Below are 17774 nucleotides of genomic sequence, written 5' to 3'. Positions count from 1 at the left end.
CTGTCTTCTCAGAGAGTCTGTCTGGTGTGCAGTCCGGTCTGCCTAATGTCTCAGTCTCTCAGAGAGACTGTCTGTGTGAGGTTGGTAATGTCTCAGTCCTTTCTCAGAGAGACTGTCTGGTGTGAGGCTGGGTAATGTCTCAGTCCTTCCAGAGAGACTGTCTGGTGTGAGCTGGGTAATGTCTCAGTCCTTCTCAGAGAGACTGTCTGGTGTGAGGCTGGGAATGTCTCAAGTCCTTCTCAGAGAGACTGTCTGGTGTGAGGCTGGGTAATGTCTCAGTCCTTCCCAGAGAGACTGTCTGGTGTGAGGTTGGGTAATGTCTCAGTCCTTCCCAGAGAGACTGTCTGGTGTGAGGCTGGGTAATGTCTCAGTCCTTTCCAGAGAGACTGTCTGGTGTGAGGCTGGGTAATGTCTCAGTCCTTTCCAGAGAGACTGTCTGGTGTGAGGCTGGGTAATGTCTCAGTCCTTCCCAGAGAGAGTAGTATATGAGTCTAACCAGAGTAGTCCCCTGTAGCTACTACTAAGTGGTCTCTCCTCAGCTCCTCCAGAGATCTCTCTCCTCGCTGCCCTCGCTGGTTCTTAAATTTCCCAGGGCTTGGAGTGTCTGTCTGGTCCTTTTTCCAGGCGGTGACCTTTAGCTTGGCTCTCCACAGCCCCAGGCAGGCAGGGCAGTGCAGGGCCTCAGAGGGCAGACAGGATGGCAGCAGGCAGGCAGATGGACACAGTAGCAGCTCCAACCTTAAGATCCAGCAACTCAGACCCGCTGTCCTCACTGACTCAGTTACTCTCTCACTGTAGTCTTGTCTCTCTGTCAGTCAGGAGTCAACATGCTCTAGTCTACTGGCTGGCCTTCAGTCCCTCAGTCTCCGCCCTGTCGCCCCTCACTCTTCCCTCCTTCTCTCTCCTTATCTCGCCCCCTGTCCTCTTTTCTTGGGCCGACCGCCGTGCCAGAGCGTTATCTTCCTACGCGACCTATTTGAGGCTGCCTGAGTTCTCACTGTGACGGTGACAGGAGAAGTGTTCCTGGTCTGCCTGTCAACGGGGCTCCTGTCTCAGCCACGCTGAGTAGAGTAGTGGCCTGGCTTCCAACTCCCACTGCTGCAGAGTCTCAATCACCCCTCTACCCACCACCCTAATGAATGGGGCCCCAGCCTGCCCTTAACCCTGGGTAACTGCCACAGAGACATGTTGTGCTTTCTCATAGCACGTATCTGTCTGTAATATTGACGTTGGCTCCACTGACTAGTTATTAGACTAAGAAGGTAATGAGGTCATGGTGACAGAACCCAGAACCTTCACTTCAGCCATAAACGATGCCATGAATCATGAACTTAAACACCATGAGGAGATTTAACACAGGACTTAAAAAAAAAAAATGTATTTTATCTTTGATTTCATCCATGATGAGTCCACTCTGTAAAAGTCATCACAGTTTCCAAGAAGTTAACGTGGTCTGGCATGAGTCATGACTGATAAAGATGGTACATTTTAATATAATGGCTGTAGGTAATCCCACTGTGTCTCAATAGTGGAATATGTTGTGCTCTGCTGAACCCCGCCCAGCCACCTCTTCCTGGAATCTAGCGGTATGTCTTCCGTTCCCGGGGATGTGAGGAATCATCCTGGATGAGCACTGTCCTAGTAGGAGAAAGGGTTTATATGTAGCACCTTCTCCACTGTGGGGGGGTTTATATGTAGCACCTTCTCCACTGTGGGGGGTTTATACGTCTCACCTTCTCCACTGTGGGGGGGGGGGGGTTTATATGTAGCACCTTCTCCACTGTGGGGGTTTATATGTAGCACCTTCTCCACTGTGGGGGGGAGGGGGGTTTATATGTAGCACCTTCTCCACTGTGGGGGGGTTTATATGTAGCACCTTCTCCACTGTGGGGGGGTTTATATGTAGCACCTTCTCCACTGTGGGGGGGTTTATATGTCTCACCTTCTCCACTGTGGGGGGGTTTATACGTAGCACCTTCTCCACTGTGGGGGGTTTATATGTAGCACCTTCTCCACTGTGGGGGGGAGGGGGGTTTATATGTAGCACCTTCTCCACTGTGGGGGGTTTATATGTAGCACCTTCTCCACTGTGGGGGGGTTTATATGTAGCACCTTCTCCACTGTGGGGGGGTTTATATGTCTCACCTTCTCCACTGTGGGGGGGTTTATACGTAGCACCTTCTCCACTGTGGGGGGGTTTATATGTAGCACCTTCTCCACTGTGGGGGTTTATATGTAGCACCTTCTCCACTGTGGGGGGGTTTATATGTCTCACCTTCTCCACTGTGGGGGGCTTATATGTAGCACCTTCTCCACTGTGGGGGTTTTTATGTAGCACCTTCTCCACTGTGGGGGGGAGGGGGTTTATATGTAGCACCTTCTCCACTGTGGGGGGTTTATATGTAGCACTTTCTCCACTGTGGGGGGGTTATATGTAGCACCTTCTCCACTGTGGGGGGGTTATATGTAGCACCTTCTCCACTGTGGGGGGTTTATATGTAGCACCTTCTCCACTGTGGGGGGGTTATATGTAGCACCTTCTCCACTGTGGGGGGTTTATATGTAGCACCTTCTCCACTGTGGGGGGGTTTATATGTCTCACCTTCTCCACTGTGGGGGGGTTTATACGTAGCACCTTCTCCACTGTGGGCGGGGGGTTATATGTAGCACCTTCTCCACCGTGCGGCGTTTATAGGTAGCACCTTCTCCACCGTGGGGGGGTTTATATGTATCACCTTCTCCACTGTGGGGGGGAGTTATATTTGGCACCTTCTCCACCGTGGGGGGGTGTATATGTCTCATCTTCTCCACTGTGGGGGGTTACATGTAGCACCTTCTCCACTGTGGGGGGGTTTATATGTAGCACCTTCTCCACTGTGGGGGGTTTATATGTAGCACCTTCTCCACTGTGGGGGGGTTTATATGTAGCACCTTCTCCACTGTGGGGGGTTTATATGTAGCACCTTCTCCACCGTGGGGGGTTTATACATCTCACCTTCTCCACGGTCGGGGGGTTAATATGTAGCACCTTCTCCACTGTGGGGGGGGGGGGTTTATATGTAGCACCTTCTCCACTGTGGGGGGGTTATATGTAGCACCTTCTCCACTGTGGGGGGGTTAATATGTAGCACCTTCTCCACTGTGGGGGGGTTTATATGTAGCACCTTCTCCACAGTCGGGGGGGTTAATATGTAGCACCTTCTCCACAGTCGGGGGGATTAATATGTAGCACCTTCGGGGGGGTTTATATGTAGCACCTTCTCCACGGTCGGGGGGGTTTATATGTAGCACCTTCTCCACGGTCGGGGGGTGTCCCATAATATCACATTTCCCCTCAAGTGTTCACTGCTTCCCACATCTAAAAGCATTGTATTGGTTGGAGGCTCGGCCTGGGGGGAGTTTCCACCATTGTTATACCAGTACTTATACCAGATTTCTTATACCAGTACTTATACCAGATTTCTTATACCAGTACTTATACCAGATTTCTTATACCAGTACTTATACCAGATTTCTTATACCAGTACTTATACCAGATTTCATATACCAGTACTTGTACCAGATTTCTTATACCAGTACTTATACCATATTTCTTATACCAGTACTTATACCAGTACTTATAACCAGTACTATACCCGATATCTTATACCAGTACTTATACCATATTTCTTATACCAGTACTCATACCATATTTCTTATACCAGTACTCATACCATATTCTTATACCAGTACTCATACCATATTTCTTATACCAGTACTTATACCAGATTTCTTATACCATATTTCTTATACCAGTACTTATACCAATATTCTTATACCAGTACTTATACCAGTACTTATACCATATTTCTTATACCAGTACTTATACCAGTACTTATACCAGTACTTATACCATATTTCTTATACCAGTACTTATACCAGTACTTATACCATATTCTTATACCATACTTATACCAGATTTCATTTTTAGTTAAGGGAAGTGAACAAGTGCACTCTTTGAGAGGAAAGAGAGATGATTGGGACACAACCTCTATTCCTCTTCTGCCTGCCTGCCTGCCAGGAAGGAACGCATCAGAGAACCTGCCAAAACACACCCACATACCACACACACACACACAGCAGTGAACCTAGCTCAGCAGTCGCCGACATTCATCGTTCAGGTTATTGTAGACTTTGGATCACACAAACACGTGCTGTGAATTTGGTTCCTTTCTCCCAGTGTTTTGTGATGTCTGTGTAATGACTGCCGTGGCTCCAGCTCGACTGCCGTGGCTCCAGCTCGTGTATTTAGCCGTGGCTCCAGCTCGTGTATTTAGCCCTGGCTCTGTGTCTAAGGGGACTGATGTTGACGTCGCTGCTGCACTGTTTCATCTGGATTTAGATTGGAGCCTCCGTTATGGCCATTGACTGACCTGTGACCTGTCTCGCTCCCTGCTCTGCTCTCTGTCTGTCTCTCTCTCTCTCTCTGTGTCTCTCTCTCTCTCTGTGTCTCTCTCGCTCTCTCTCTGTCTCTCGCTCTCTCTCTCTGTCTCTCGCTCTCTGTCTGTCTGTCTCTCTCTAGTAGCTATCTATGGCATCTGGTTCTATGATAAGGCGGACTGCCAGCGCATCGCAGAGCTTATGAAGTAGTGAGTAACACACTCCCACCCTCTCTCTCTGTGTCCCCATGACACTGTCCCTGCATCATCACTCACTGATTACCACCAGCTACTTGCCACTGGTGTGTGTCTACACTGCTGCACTAAAACACTGTGTGTGTGTGTGTGTGTGTGTGTGTGTGTGTGTGTGTGTGTGTGTGTGTGTGTGTGTGTGTGTCTACACTGCTGCACTAAAACACTGGTGTGTGTGTGTCTGTCTACACTGCTGCACTAAAACACTGGTGTGTGTGTGTCTACACTGCTGCACTAAAACACTAGTGTGTGTGTGTCTACACTGCTGCACTAAAACACGTGTGTGTGTGTGTGTGTGTGTGTGTGTGTGTGTGTGTGTGTGTGTCTACACTGCTGCACTAAAACACTGGTGTGTGTGTGTGTCTACACTGCTGCACTAAAACACTGGTGTGTGTGTGTCTACACTGCTGCACTAAAACACTGGTGTGTGTGTGTCTACACTGCTGCACTAAAACACTGGTGTGTGTGTGTCTACACTGCTGCGCTAAAACACTGGTGTGTGTGTGTCTACACTGCTGCACTAAAACACTGGTCTGTGTGTGTCTACACTGCTGCGCTAAAACACTGGTGTGTGTGTGTCTACACTGCTGCGCTAAAACACTGGTGTGTGTGTGTCTACACTGCTGCGCTAAAACACTGGTGTGTGTGTGTCTACACTGCTGCGCTAAAACACTGGTGTGTGTGTGTCTACACTGCTGCGCTAAAACACTGGTGTGTGTGTGTCTACACTGCTGCGCTAAAACACTGGTGTGTGTGTGTCTACACTGCTGCACTAAAACACTGGTGTGTGTGTGTGTCTACACTGCTGCACTAAAACACTGGTGTGTGTGTGTCTACACTGCTGCACTAAAACACTGGTGTGTGTGTGGTCTACACTGCTGCACTAAAACACTGTGTGTGTGTGTGTGTCTACACTGCTGCACTAAAACACTGTGTGTGTGTACACTGCTGCACTAAAACACTGTGTGTGTGTGTGTCTACACTGCTGCACTAAACACTGGTCTGTGTGTGTCTACACTGCTGCACTAAAACACTGTGTGTGTGTGTGTCTACACTGCTGCACTAAAACACTGGTCTGTGTGTGTCTACACTGCTGCACTAAAACACTGTGTGTGTGTGTGTCTACACTGCTGCACTAAAACACTGGTGTGTGTGTGTCTACACTGCTGCACTAAAACACTGTGTGTGTGTGTGTGTGTCTGCACTAAAACATTCTGTCTTCCACCATCATTGTTAAATCGTGGAAACATTGTTTGATGAAGCATCCACAGCAGCACCATTCCTCTACTGGATACAAAGACCCTAATAATACCAACTCATAGTTGACAGATTCCCTGGTAATAATACCAACTAATAGTTGACAGATTCCCTGGTAATAATACCAACTAATAGTTGACAGATTCCCTGGTAATACTAAGTGACTGCATCTCAAATGGTACCCTGTTCCGTGTGTGTGTGTGTGTGTGTGTGTGTGTGTGTGTGTGTGTGTGTGTGTGTGTGTGTGTGTGTGCGCGCACTACCATTGCCAGTTCACAACAGCACAGACCGACTGACCGACACACACAGACCAAACGACACTCACCTCTAACCTCTCCTCTCTCAGTCTGACGAAACAGGAACAGGCCCTGGCCCAGCGGGGTCAACAGGGTCAGGGGGGCTTGGTGTCTCCTCGAGCCCTGGAGGCAGCAGGGGACCCTGGGAAGGGACAAGGTGTGGACATCCTGCAGATGCTGACCAAAGCACGCAATGAGTATGACAAGGTAGGTCCCCACTGTATGTGTTAACCACTATGACAAGGTAGGTCCCCACTGTATGTGTTAACCACTATGACAGGGTTGGTCCCCACTATGACATGGTAGGTCCCCACTGTATGTGTTAACCACTATGACAGGGTAGGTCCCCACTATATGTGTTTACCACTATGACAGGGTAGGTCCCCACTGTATGTGTTAACCACTATGACAGGGTAGGTCCCCACTATGACAGGGTAGGTCCCCACTGTATGTGTTTACCACTATGACAGGGTAGGTCCCCACTATGACATGGTAGGTCCCCACTATGACAGGGTAGGTACCCTCTGTATGTGTTAACCACTATGACAGGGTAGGTCCCCACTGTATGTGTTTACCACTATGACAGGGTAGGTCCCCACTGTATGCGTTTACCACTATGACAGGGTAGGTCCCCTCTGTATGTGTTTACCACTATGACAGGGTAGGTCCCCACTGTATGCGTTTACCACTATGACAGGGTAGGTCCCCACTGTATGCGTTTACCACTATGACAGGGTAGGTCCCCACTGTATGCGTTTACCACTATGACAGGGTAGGTGCCCACTGTATGTGTTTACCACTATGACAGGGTAGGTCCCCACTGTATGTGTTAACCACTATGACAAGGTAGGTCCCCACTGTAAGCCTAATATTAAAGTAGTCTCGAGGTATTGCTCGCCCGAGGTAGAGTACCTCATGATAAGCTGTAGACCACACTGTCTACCAAGAGCGTTCTCATCGCCGTCTACAAACTGTTGCTGGTGCTAAGACCGCACTCCGTAGCCGATGTGAGCAAGACCTTTAAACAGGCCGCGGGGCCAGACGGGTTACCAGGACGTGGACTCGGCGCATGCGTGGACCAACTGGCAAGTGTCTTCACTGACATTTTCAACTTCTCCCTGACTGAGTCTGTAATACCAACATGTTTCAAACAGACCACCATAGTTCCTGTGCCCTAGGAAGCGAAGGTAACCTGCCTAAATGATTACAGCCCCGTAGCCGAGAAATGCTTTGAAAGGCTCACATCAACACCATCATCCCAGAAACCCTAGACCCACTCCACACTGTTCTTTCCCACCTGGACAAAAGGAACACCTATGTGAGAATGCTGTTCATTGACTACAGCTCATCGTTCAACACCATAGTCCCCTCGCAGCTCATCACTAAGCTAAGGACCCTGGGACTAAACACCTCCCTCTGCAACGGGATCCTGGACTTCCTGACGGGCCGCCCCCAGGTGATAAGGCTAGGTAACAACACATCTGCCACGCTGATCCTCATCACGGGGCCCCTCAGAGGAGCGTGCTCAGTCCCCTCCTGTACTCCCTTTTCACCTACAACTGCGTGGCCAGGCACGACTCCAACACCATCAAGTTTGCTGACGACCCAATGGTGGTAGGCCTGATCGCCGACAATAATGAGACTATAGGGAGGAGGTCAGAGACCTGGTAGTGTGGTGCCATGACAACAACCTCTCCATCAATGTGAGCAAGACTAAGGAGATGATTGTGGACTACAGGAAAAGGAGGGCCGGACCCCATTCACATTGCCTGGTCTGTAGTGGAGCGGGTTGAGAGTTTCACGTTCCTTGGTTCCTTAACAGCTTTTTCCCCCAAGCCATAAGACTGCTGGACTATTGATAAAATGGCCATCCAGACTATTTGATTCACCCCCCCCCCCCCTTGTTTTTACACTGCTGCTACTTGCTGTTTATGATCTAGTCACTTTACTCCTACCTACATGTGCATATTACCGACTAACCTCTACCACCACACATTTTACTCTGTACCGAGCCGACAAGGTAAATATCTGTCGTTCTGCCCCTGAACAAGGCAGTTAACCCAGTGTTCCCTGGCGTCCATTAAGGCAGCCCCCTCTCTGATTCAGAGGGGTGGGGTTAAATGAGGAAGACTCATTTCAGTTGACTGCGTTCAGTTGTACAACTGACCAGGTCTCCCCCTTTACCGGTACCCCCCTGTATATAGCCTCCACACTGACTCAGTACCGGTACCCCCTGTATATAGCCTCCACACTGACTCAGTACCGGTACCCCCTGTATATAGCCTCCACACTGACTCAGTACCGGTACCCCCTGTATATAACCTCCACACTGACTCAGTACCGGTACCCCCTGTATATAGCCTCCACACTGACTCCGTACCGTACCCCCTGTATATAGCCTCCACACTGACTCAGTACTGGTACCCCCTGTATATAGCCTCCACACTGACTCAGTACCGGTACCCCCTGTATATAGCCTCCACACTGACTCAGTACCGGTACCCCCTGTATATAGCCTCCACACTGACTCAGTACCGGTATCCCCTGTATATAGCCTCCACACTGACTCAGTACCGGTACCCCCTGTATATAGCCTCCACACTGACTCAGTACCGGTACCCCCTGTATATAGCCTCCACACTGACTCAGTACCGGTACCCCCTGTATATAGCCTCCACACTGACTCAGTACCGGTATCCCCTGTGTATAGCCTCCACACTGACTCAGTACCGGTACCCCCTGTATATAGCCTCCACACTGACTCAGTACCGGTACCCCTGTATATAGCCTTGTTATTTTGTTACTTTTAAAAAATTTTTTACTTAAGTTTATTTAGTAAATATTTTCTTAAGCAACAATGCAGTGAAGAAAATTAAGGGCTTGTAAAAGTTAGTGTTTTACAGTAAGGTCTACACCACATGCTACCACTATGACAAGGTACTAACACACCACTACCACTAGGGGGCACTGAAGCATATAACAAGCCTGCAGCCTTGTGATTAATGTATTTCTGAGGAAATAAGATGTCTGCAGCTGTATCATAATGTGCTATACTAATGTATTCCTAAATGTGCCATGTATGAAAATGGGTTAAATGAACAGACATCAATGTCCTGTTAATGTCTCTCTCTCTCTCTCTCTCCTCTCAGGGTGGCCAACCAGAGCCTAAAGAGATAGGAGGGTGTAGTGTCCTTAATGCCAACCCCAGCCTGATCAAACCTATCCCTGTCAAACCTATGGAGAGTTATCCCCAGCCTGGGCTACAGGAGAGGCCTGTTCAGGTACACGGAGCCTTTCCCCTTATTCAACCTTATTCAACACAATGGAAATAAGTAGATGTTAAATGTGGTTTATCCACCCTGTGAATTTGTTTTTTGTTTTTTTTCATGGTCAAATTGCTGATGTCTAACACAGTGTTGACCTGGTTTCACAGTTAGGCTCTACTGTTTGTTTTCCTTGTGTTCTCTCCTTTCTGTTTCACACCACCGATCTCTCCCCCTCTCGCTCTCCATCACCCTTTTCCTCTCTTAGGATGGTCGAGGAGAGCCCAGGCCTCTCTCTCTGGCCACTCTGTTTGGTGTCCAGCAGCCCAGAGCAGAGCTGGTCTCTCCCATGGCTGGGTCAGGAGGTCCAGGGTCCCAGCCCCAGGGGAAGCCTGGAGGTGTCCGCCCGGCGGTGGCCCGCTCCCTGTCCTACGACGACCCAGTCCAGGCCCAGCTCCGTCTCCAGGCCCAGGAAGGGGGTCTGATCTCAGGTAGCAGCCCCCCGCAGCACTGCCCTGCCTTCCAGAAGCTCATGAAGGATGCCGCCTCCTCCTCCCAGCCTCAGAAGCAGCTCCAGAGAGGAGGTCCTATGGAGCAGCTCCAACCCGTCTCCGAGTCACCCGAGAACAGACTGCATGAGAACGGAGCCCCCTCTGTCCTCCACCATCAGACCCAAGCCAGACAAGACCCCATCCAGAGACTGTTCCAGAACCAGCCCACTTCCACCACCCCTTCAATGACCACCTCCGCTCCCTGTTGTCCTCGTCCTCCTCCTCTCATCCCTGGTCTCCAGTCTGCCCGTCCTCAGCCTCTCCTGGTGGATGCTTTGGGCTTCCCTGGTTCTCAACATCATCACCTCCCTCCTCACCAGGCCCGGCCGTTGTACTTCAGCCCCACCAAGCCCCCCCAGATGCTGGTCCCCATGTTGCCCTCACACCCCTCCCAGCCTCAACCTCCCCACCAACCCCAGCCTGGTCATCCTCAGTCACAGCCCTGTCACCCTTTCCACCCCTTCCAGCACCCCCAGCCCTTATACCTCCAACCCCTGCCAGGTCATCCCCAGCCGGGGCAGCTAACCGGTGTCGTCTCCCCCCATGAGCTGCTCCAGAGGCTGCAGCTGGTTCAACAGGAGCAGAGTCTGGTCCCGGAGCCCACTAGGACTTCCTCTAACCTGGCTCCTCGCTTCCACGAGCCAGCCCCTCTAGCCCCCTCAGCCCCCCCAGCCATGGGGCAGCACGGCCAGCAGTCGGCTCATTCTACAGCCAGGTCTCTGGACAGTTTGGCTGACAAGAACTCTGCAGGCACCGCTGCTCAGAAGTTCCAGGTAAAAAATACTAAATATATCCTGTCTGACTCAAAGGACTGTAAAATTCTAAATATATCCTGTCTGACTCAAAGGACTGTAAAATACTAAATATATCCTGTCTGACTCAAAGGACTGTAACAAAGTGCTGGAGTGGTTTTGCACAGGGAGGGATCTGTGTTTGTGGAAGTAAGGCCTCTGTCTCTAACCATCTCCTCTCTGTCTCCAGGTGATCTCCCCCCAGCGTATCCCAGCCACGGTGGCACCTACCCTGCTCCTGTCCCCCAGTGTCTTCTCCCAGGCCAAGCGCCCCCAGGCCCAAGCCTCTGGGGACACCCACTGCCCCCCTGGCCCTCATCCTCCCTCAGCCCTCCTGGCCCCACAGGCCCCGGACGACCCCCAACCCAGGGGCCTCTCTAAGAGCCAGCTCCAGGCCACCCTGCTGCACCTCATACAGGTAGGAGAGAGGAGGAGCCAGGCTGTTTTTACAGGAACAAAGTTACACAGAACAAAAATATATTAGCATCGCGCAACAATTTCAATGCTTGTACGTTTTCACAGTTCATATAAGGCAGTGGTCACCGAGCGGTCGATCCAGATCAAGGCATTACTAGTCGAGTCATTCCTGACCTTTCTGGAGGAAAGACAACGATGAAGGCTTGCGCTGATTTAATTTTTTATTTTTGTTGCGCTGTTGGCGGTGGGTGCGCTCGATTCAGAAGCCCTGTTGGCGGTGGGGGCACTCGATTCAGAAGCCCTGTTGGCGGTGGGTGCACTTGATTCAGAAGCCCTGTTGGCGGTGGGTGCGTTCGATTCAGAAGCCCTGTTGGCGGTGGGGGCACTTGATTCAGAAGCCCTGTTGGCGGTGGGGGCGCTCGATTCAGAAGCCCTGTTGGCGGTGGGTGCGCTCGATTCAGAAGCCCTGTTGGCGGTGGGTGCGCTCGATTCAGAAGCCCTGTTGGCGGTGGGTGCGCTGGATTCAGAAGCCCTGTTGGCGGTGGGTGCGCTGGATTCAGAAGCCCTGTTGGCGGTGGGTGCGCTGGATTCAGAAGCCCTGTTGGCGGTGGGTGCGCTGGATTCAGAAGCCCTGTTGGCGGTGGGTGCGCTGGATTCAGAAGCCCTGTTGGCGGTGGGTGCGCTGGATTCAGAAGCCCTGTTGGCGGTGGGTGCGCTGGATTCAGAAGCCCTGTTGGCGGTGGGTGCGCTGGATTCAGAAGCCCTGTTGGCGGTGGGTGCGCTGGATTCAGAAGCCCTGTTGGCGGTGGGTGCGCTGGATTCAGAAGCCTTGTTGGCGGTGGGTGCGCTGGAATCAGAAGCCTTGTTGGCGGTGGGTGCGCTGGATTCAGAAGCCCTGTTGGCGGTGGGGGCGCTGGATTCAGAAGCCCTGTTGGCGGTGGGGGCGCTGGATTCAGAAGCCCTGTTGGCGGTGGGGGCGCTGGATTCAGAAGCCCTGTTGGCGGTGGGGGCGCTGGATTCAGAAGCCCTGTTGGCGGTGGGTGCGCTGGATTCAGAAGCCTTGTTGGCGGTGGGTGCGCTGGATTCAGAAGCCTTGTTGGCGGTGGGTGCGCTGGATTCAGAAGCCTTGTTGGCGGTGGGTGCGCTGGATTCAGAAGCCTTGTGGGCGGTGGGTGCGCTCGATTCAGAAGCCTTGTGGGCGGTGGGGGCGCTCGATTCAAAAGCCCTGTTGGCGGTGGGGGCGCTGGATTCAGAAGCCCTGTGGGCGGTGGGGGCGCTGGATTCAGAAGCCCTGTTGGCGGTGGGGGCGCTGGATTCAGAAGCCCTGTTGGCGGTGGGGGCGCTGGATTCAGAAGCCCTGTTGGCGGTGGGGGCGCTGGATTCAGAAGCCCTGTTGGCGGTGGGGGCGCTCGATTCAGAAGCCCTGTTGGCGGTGGGTGCGCTCGATTCAGAAGCCCTGTTGGCGGTGGGTGCGCTCGATTCAGAAGCCCTGTTGGCGGTGGGTGCGCTCGATTCAGAAGCCCTGTTGGCGGTGGGTGCGCTCGATTCAGAAGCCCTGTTGGCGGTGGGTGCGCTCGATTCAGAAGCCCTGTTGGCGGTGGGTGCGCTCGATTCAGAAGCCCTGTTGGCGGTGGGTGCGCTCGATTCAGAAGCCCTGTTGGCGGTGGGTGCGCTCGATTCAGAAGCCCTGTTGGCGGTGGGTGCGCTCGATTCAGAAGCCCTGTTGGCGGTGGGTGCGCTCGATTCAGAAGCCCTGTTGGCGGTGGGTGCGCTCGATTCAGAAGCCCTGTTGGCGGTGGGTGCGCTCGATTCAGAAGCCCTGTTGGCGGTGGGTGCGCTCGATTCAGAAGCCCTGTTGGCGGTGGGTGCGCTCGATTCAGAAGCCCTGTTGGCGGTGGGTGCGCTCGATTCAGAAGCCCTGTTGGCGGTGGGTGCGCTCGATTCAGAAGCCCTGTTGGCGGTGGGTGCGCTCGATTCAGAAGCCCTGTTGGCGGTGGGTGCGCTCGATTCAGAAGCCCTGTTGGCGGTGGGTGCGCTCGATTCAGAAGCCCTGTTGGCGGTGGGTGCGCTCGATTCAGAAGCCCTGTTGGCGGTGGGTGCGCTCGATTCAGAAGCCCTGTTGGCGGTGGGTGCGCTCGATTCAGAAGCCCTGTTGGCGGTGGGTGCGCTCGATTCAGAAGCCCTGTTGGCGGTGGGTGCGCTCGATTCAGAAGCCCTGTTGGCGGTGGGTGCGCTCGATTCAGAAGCCCTGTTGGCGGTGGGTCCGCTCGATTCAGAAGCCCTGTTGGCGGTGGGTGCGCTCGATTCAGAAGCCCTGTTGGCGGTGGGTGCGCTCGATTCAGAAGCCCTGTTGGCGGTGGGTGCGCTCGATTCAGAAGCCCTGTTGGCGGTGGGTGCGCTCGATTCAGAAGCCCTGTTGGCGGTGGGTGCGCTCGATTCAGAAGCCCTGTTGGCGGTGGGTGCGCTCGATTCAGAAGCCCTGTTGGCGGTGGGTGCGCTCGATTCAGAAGCCCTGTTGGCGGTGGGGGCGCTCGATTCAGAAGCCCTGTTGGCGGTGGGGGCGCTCGATTCAGAAGCCCTGTTGGCGGTGGGGGCGCTCGATTCAGAAGCCCTGTTGGCGGTGGGGGCGCTCGATTCAGAAGCCCTGTTGGCGGTGGGGGCGCTCGATTCAGAAGCCATGTTGGCGGTGGGGGCGCTCGATTCAGAAGCCCTGTTGGCGGTGGGGGCGCTTGATTCACACTTGTAAAGAAATTTGTGCATTTTTTAGATATAAGCTTTTTGTTCCATTTGGAACATTTCTGGGATCTTTTATTTCAGCTCAGAAACATGAAACATGAAACATGGGACATGAAACATGGGACATGAAACATGGGACATGAAACATGAGACATGAAACATGGGACATGAAACATGAGACATGAAACATGAGACATGAAACATGAGACATGAAACATGAAACATGGGACATGAAACATGGGACATGAAACATGAGACATGAGACCAAGACTTTACATGTTGCGTTTCTATTTCTCTTCAATGTATTTACATAACAAGACTAGCAATTCTGCAGGCGTCAAACTCTCCCCTTCTTGAAGAAGCAGCTGGTCTCCCCCAGCCAAATGGTTTGTCCTGGTTCCTGCCTTTATGTTTATATTCACTGTCTTTCTGCTCAGGACACCGTCAGAGACACAATGTTTATGTTCAGTCTTTGTACAGCCGGACAGTCTTGCCAAAGGACCTTGAGGTTATTCATCAAAGTGCAGACAGACAGACACTGTCCTGCTAAAGAAAGCTGTTTCAGACCAGCGCAGACGGACACTGTCCTGCTAAAGAGAGCTGTTTCAGACCAGCGCAGATGGACGGACACTGTCCTGCTAAAGAGAGCTGTTTCAGACCAGCGCAGATGGACGGACACTGTCCTGCTAAAGAGAGCTGTTTCAGACCAGCGCAGATGGACGGACACTGTCCTGCTAAAGAGAGCTGTTTCAGACCAGCGCAGACGGACACTGTCCTGCTAAAGACAGTTGTTTCAGACCAGTGCAGACAGACACATACTCAACCTGTCCAAATACTAATGTTTTGTTTGTGTTCCACACTCCTGATCAGAGTACTCTATCTCTTGCTTATCTCTCTCTCCTCTCTACTCCTCTCCCTTCCTCTCCATCTCTCTCCTCTACTCCTCTCCCTTCCTCTCCATCTCTCTCCTCTACTCCTCTCCCTTCCTCTCCATCTCTCTCCTCTACTCCTCTCCCTTCCTCTCCATCTCTCTCCTCTACTCCTCTCCCTTCCTCTCCATCTCTCTCCTCTACTCCTCTCCCTTCCTCTCCATCTCTCTCCTCTACTCCTCTCCCTTCCTCTCCATCTCTCTCCTCTACTCCTCTCCCTTCCTCTCCATCTCTCTCCTCTACTCCTCTCCATCTCTCTCCTCTACTCCTCTCCCTTCCTCTCCATCTCTCTCCTCTACTCCTCTCCCTTCCTCTCCATCTCTCTCCTCTACTCCTCTCCCTTCCTCTCCATCTCTCTCCTCTACTCCTCTCCCTTCCTCTCCATCTCTCTCCTCTACTCCTCTCCCTTCCTCTCCATCTCTCTCCTCTACTCCTCTCCCTTCCTCTCCATCTCTCTCCTCTACTCCTCTCCCTTCCTCTCCATCTCTCTCCTCTACTCCTCTCCCTTCCTCTCCATCTCTCTCCTCTACTCCTCTCCCTTCCTCTCCATCTCTCTCCTCTACTCCTCTCCCTTCCTCTCCATCTCTCTCCTCTACTCCTCTCCCTTCCTCTCCATCTCTCTCCTCTACTCCTCTCCCTTCCTCTCCATCTCTCTCCTCTACTCCTCTCCCTTCCTCTCCATCTCTCTCCTCTACTCCTCTCCCTCTCTCTCCTCTACTCCTCTCCCTCTCTCTCCTCTACTCCTCTCCCTCTCTCTCCTCTACTCCTCTCCCTCTCTCTCCTCTACTCCTCTCCCTCTCTCTCCTCTACTCCTCTCCCTCTCTCTCCTCTACTCCTCTCCCTCTCTCTCCTCTACTCCTCTCCCTTCCTCTCCATCTCTCTCCTCTACTCCTCTCCCTTCCTCTCCATCTCTCTCCTCTACTCCTCTCCCTTCCTCTCCATCTCTCTCCTCTACTCCTCTCCCTTCCTCTCTCTTTCTCTCTAATTGGCTCTTCTCTCTGTTTCAGAACGACAGTTCCTTCCTGGATACCATCTATGAGTCCTACGCCCACCGCTTCTCCACGGACGCCACCGCGAACAAGTTCTGAGGCCAGGGTCCTGGCACCCAATAGAAACATGTTTCAGGGTCCTGTTGAATGAGGCACCCACTAGAAACATGTTTCAGGGTCCTGTTGAATGACGCACCCAATAGAAACATGTTTCAGGGTCCTGTTGAATGACGCACCCAATAGAAACATGTTTCAGGGTCCTGTTGAATGAGGCACCCAATAGAAACATGTTTCAGGGTCCTGTTGAATGAGGCACCCAATAGAAACATGTTTCAGGGTCCTGTTGAATGACGCACCCAATAGAAACATGTTTCAGGGTCCTGTTGAATGAGGCACCCAATAGAAACATGTTTCAAAACGCTTTGCAACAAGAAGTTGAAAATAATCATTTCTTCTGGGACGAGTCCAGGGAGACCCTCTCCCTGTTTGTCTGGTTTCTTCCATCAGGTGCCTAATGAGTGAGTCCCTGGGGTCATGCCCAAACCGGCACAATCATTTTATAATCTAAACCATTTTGCTGATCTAGCTAAATTCGTCTTCCTAATTGTGAGCGCTGTGGATGTAACCTGTGGATTCAGATTACAAGGACATTTGATTTTTGCCATTTTTAAGATGTTTTTATCATAAAAAAATTAAAAGAATTGAAAGGTTGAATGGGATATTGTAGGAAAAGCTCTCAAACAATTGTATATGTTTTGGAATGACTGAACTTGGTTTAAAAGATACCTCTTAACTAAAATGGTTTTCCAGGCATTTGACAATGTTTCATTCACTTGGAAATTGGATTAGTTTATTTTAACACTTTATTAAGTGAAAAGTCCTGTTTTTTAAAATAGAAAATATTTCAAATGCTTAAGCTTGAGCAACCTCACAGAAGTGAATCTCTGTTGAGGTAAACGTTTCCCCGAGGAGGAATAATCACACCTTACTGTAGAACCTGGCATTTATTTTCATCGTGCGATTGGCTTGATTTCCAGATGTCTGAAACTCAAAATGTACAACGACACGGTTCTTTCAGAATCTTCTAGACTAGTTTGATAGACTGTTTATATGTATCAGGCAAAGGGTTTAAGAAACTATTTTGTGTTACGAGAGAGAGAGAGAGATAATAGAATAGTTTGTCTATTTTTCTATGCCGTTGTCATACAAGGAAATTTTAAAAACACATTTTAAAAACATAATGTTGCAATGACCTACTGAAACAGGAAGTGTTTTATTGTACACAATCTGGCATGTATCAATTATTTCTAAACCCGTGGAATCTGGAGTCCCATCATTTTTGTTCTTTTGGTTTTGAAAACCACTTTTCTTTTTTCTACGAGTCAAACATTGAGTCAAACATTGAGTCAAACATTGAGTCAAACATTGAGTCAAACATTGAGTCAAACATTGAGTCAAACATTGAGTCAAACATTGAGTCAAACATTGAGTCAAACATTGAGTCAAACATTGAGTCAAACATTGAGTGACTGAAAAGCCCACTTCATAACTTGTTTCTTGTGTAATGATTGAACAGTCTCTGGACCACAACTGAATTGGAAATAAATGAACGTCTTCTTCAAACATGTGACTCTGGGTGAAGTTCCCTCTTAAGAACAGATCTAGAATCAGCTTCCCCTTCCCCAATCCTAACCTGAACCATTAGTGGGAGAAATGCTAAACTGACCCAAGATCAGCATCTACGGGCAGCTTCACTCTACTTTATTTCACTATTTTAAGAGAAAATGGCTGCCTCCAAAAATTCATTGTGTTCCCTATATAGTGCACTACCTTGTGACCAGAGCCCTACTCCAAATCAAATTGTATTTGTCACAT

The 17774-nt window shown here is 51.0% G+C and overlaps 1 protein-coding gene across 2 annotated transcripts; it reads left to right on the top strand.

Annotated features, from left to right (window-relative positions):
- Positions 1 to 4561: 4561 nt before the first annotated feature.
- dcp1b (decapping mRNA 1B) lies at positions 4562 to 17522 on the top strand (the record flags this gene model as incomplete). 2 transcript variants are annotated; one of them, XM_031815518.1, is given in 7 exon segments in its annotated part: positions 4562 to 4628; positions 6274 to 6430; positions 9373 to 9504; positions 9755 to 10810; positions 11019 to 11246; positions 15918 to 16026; positions 16067 to 17522. In XM_031815518.1, coding segments are annotated over 6 exon segments (1721 nt in total), but the record flags the coding sequence as incomplete, so codon positions are not given.
- Positions 17523 to 17774: the final 252 nt, after the last annotated feature.

The sequence above is a fragment of the Oncorhynchus kisutch genome, unplaced genomic scaffold (assembly GCF_002021735.2).
Source record: "Oncorhynchus kisutch isolate 150728-3 unplaced genomic scaffold, Okis_V2 Okis09a-Okis19a_hom, whole genome shotgun sequence".
In the NCBI taxonomy this organism is placed as follows: domain Eukaryota; kingdom Metazoa; phylum Chordata; class Actinopteri; order Salmoniformes; family Salmonidae; genus Oncorhynchus; species Oncorhynchus kisutch.
The sequence above is the reverse complement of the archived record's forward strand: the minus strand, read 5'-3'. Positions and strand labels throughout refer to the sequence as shown.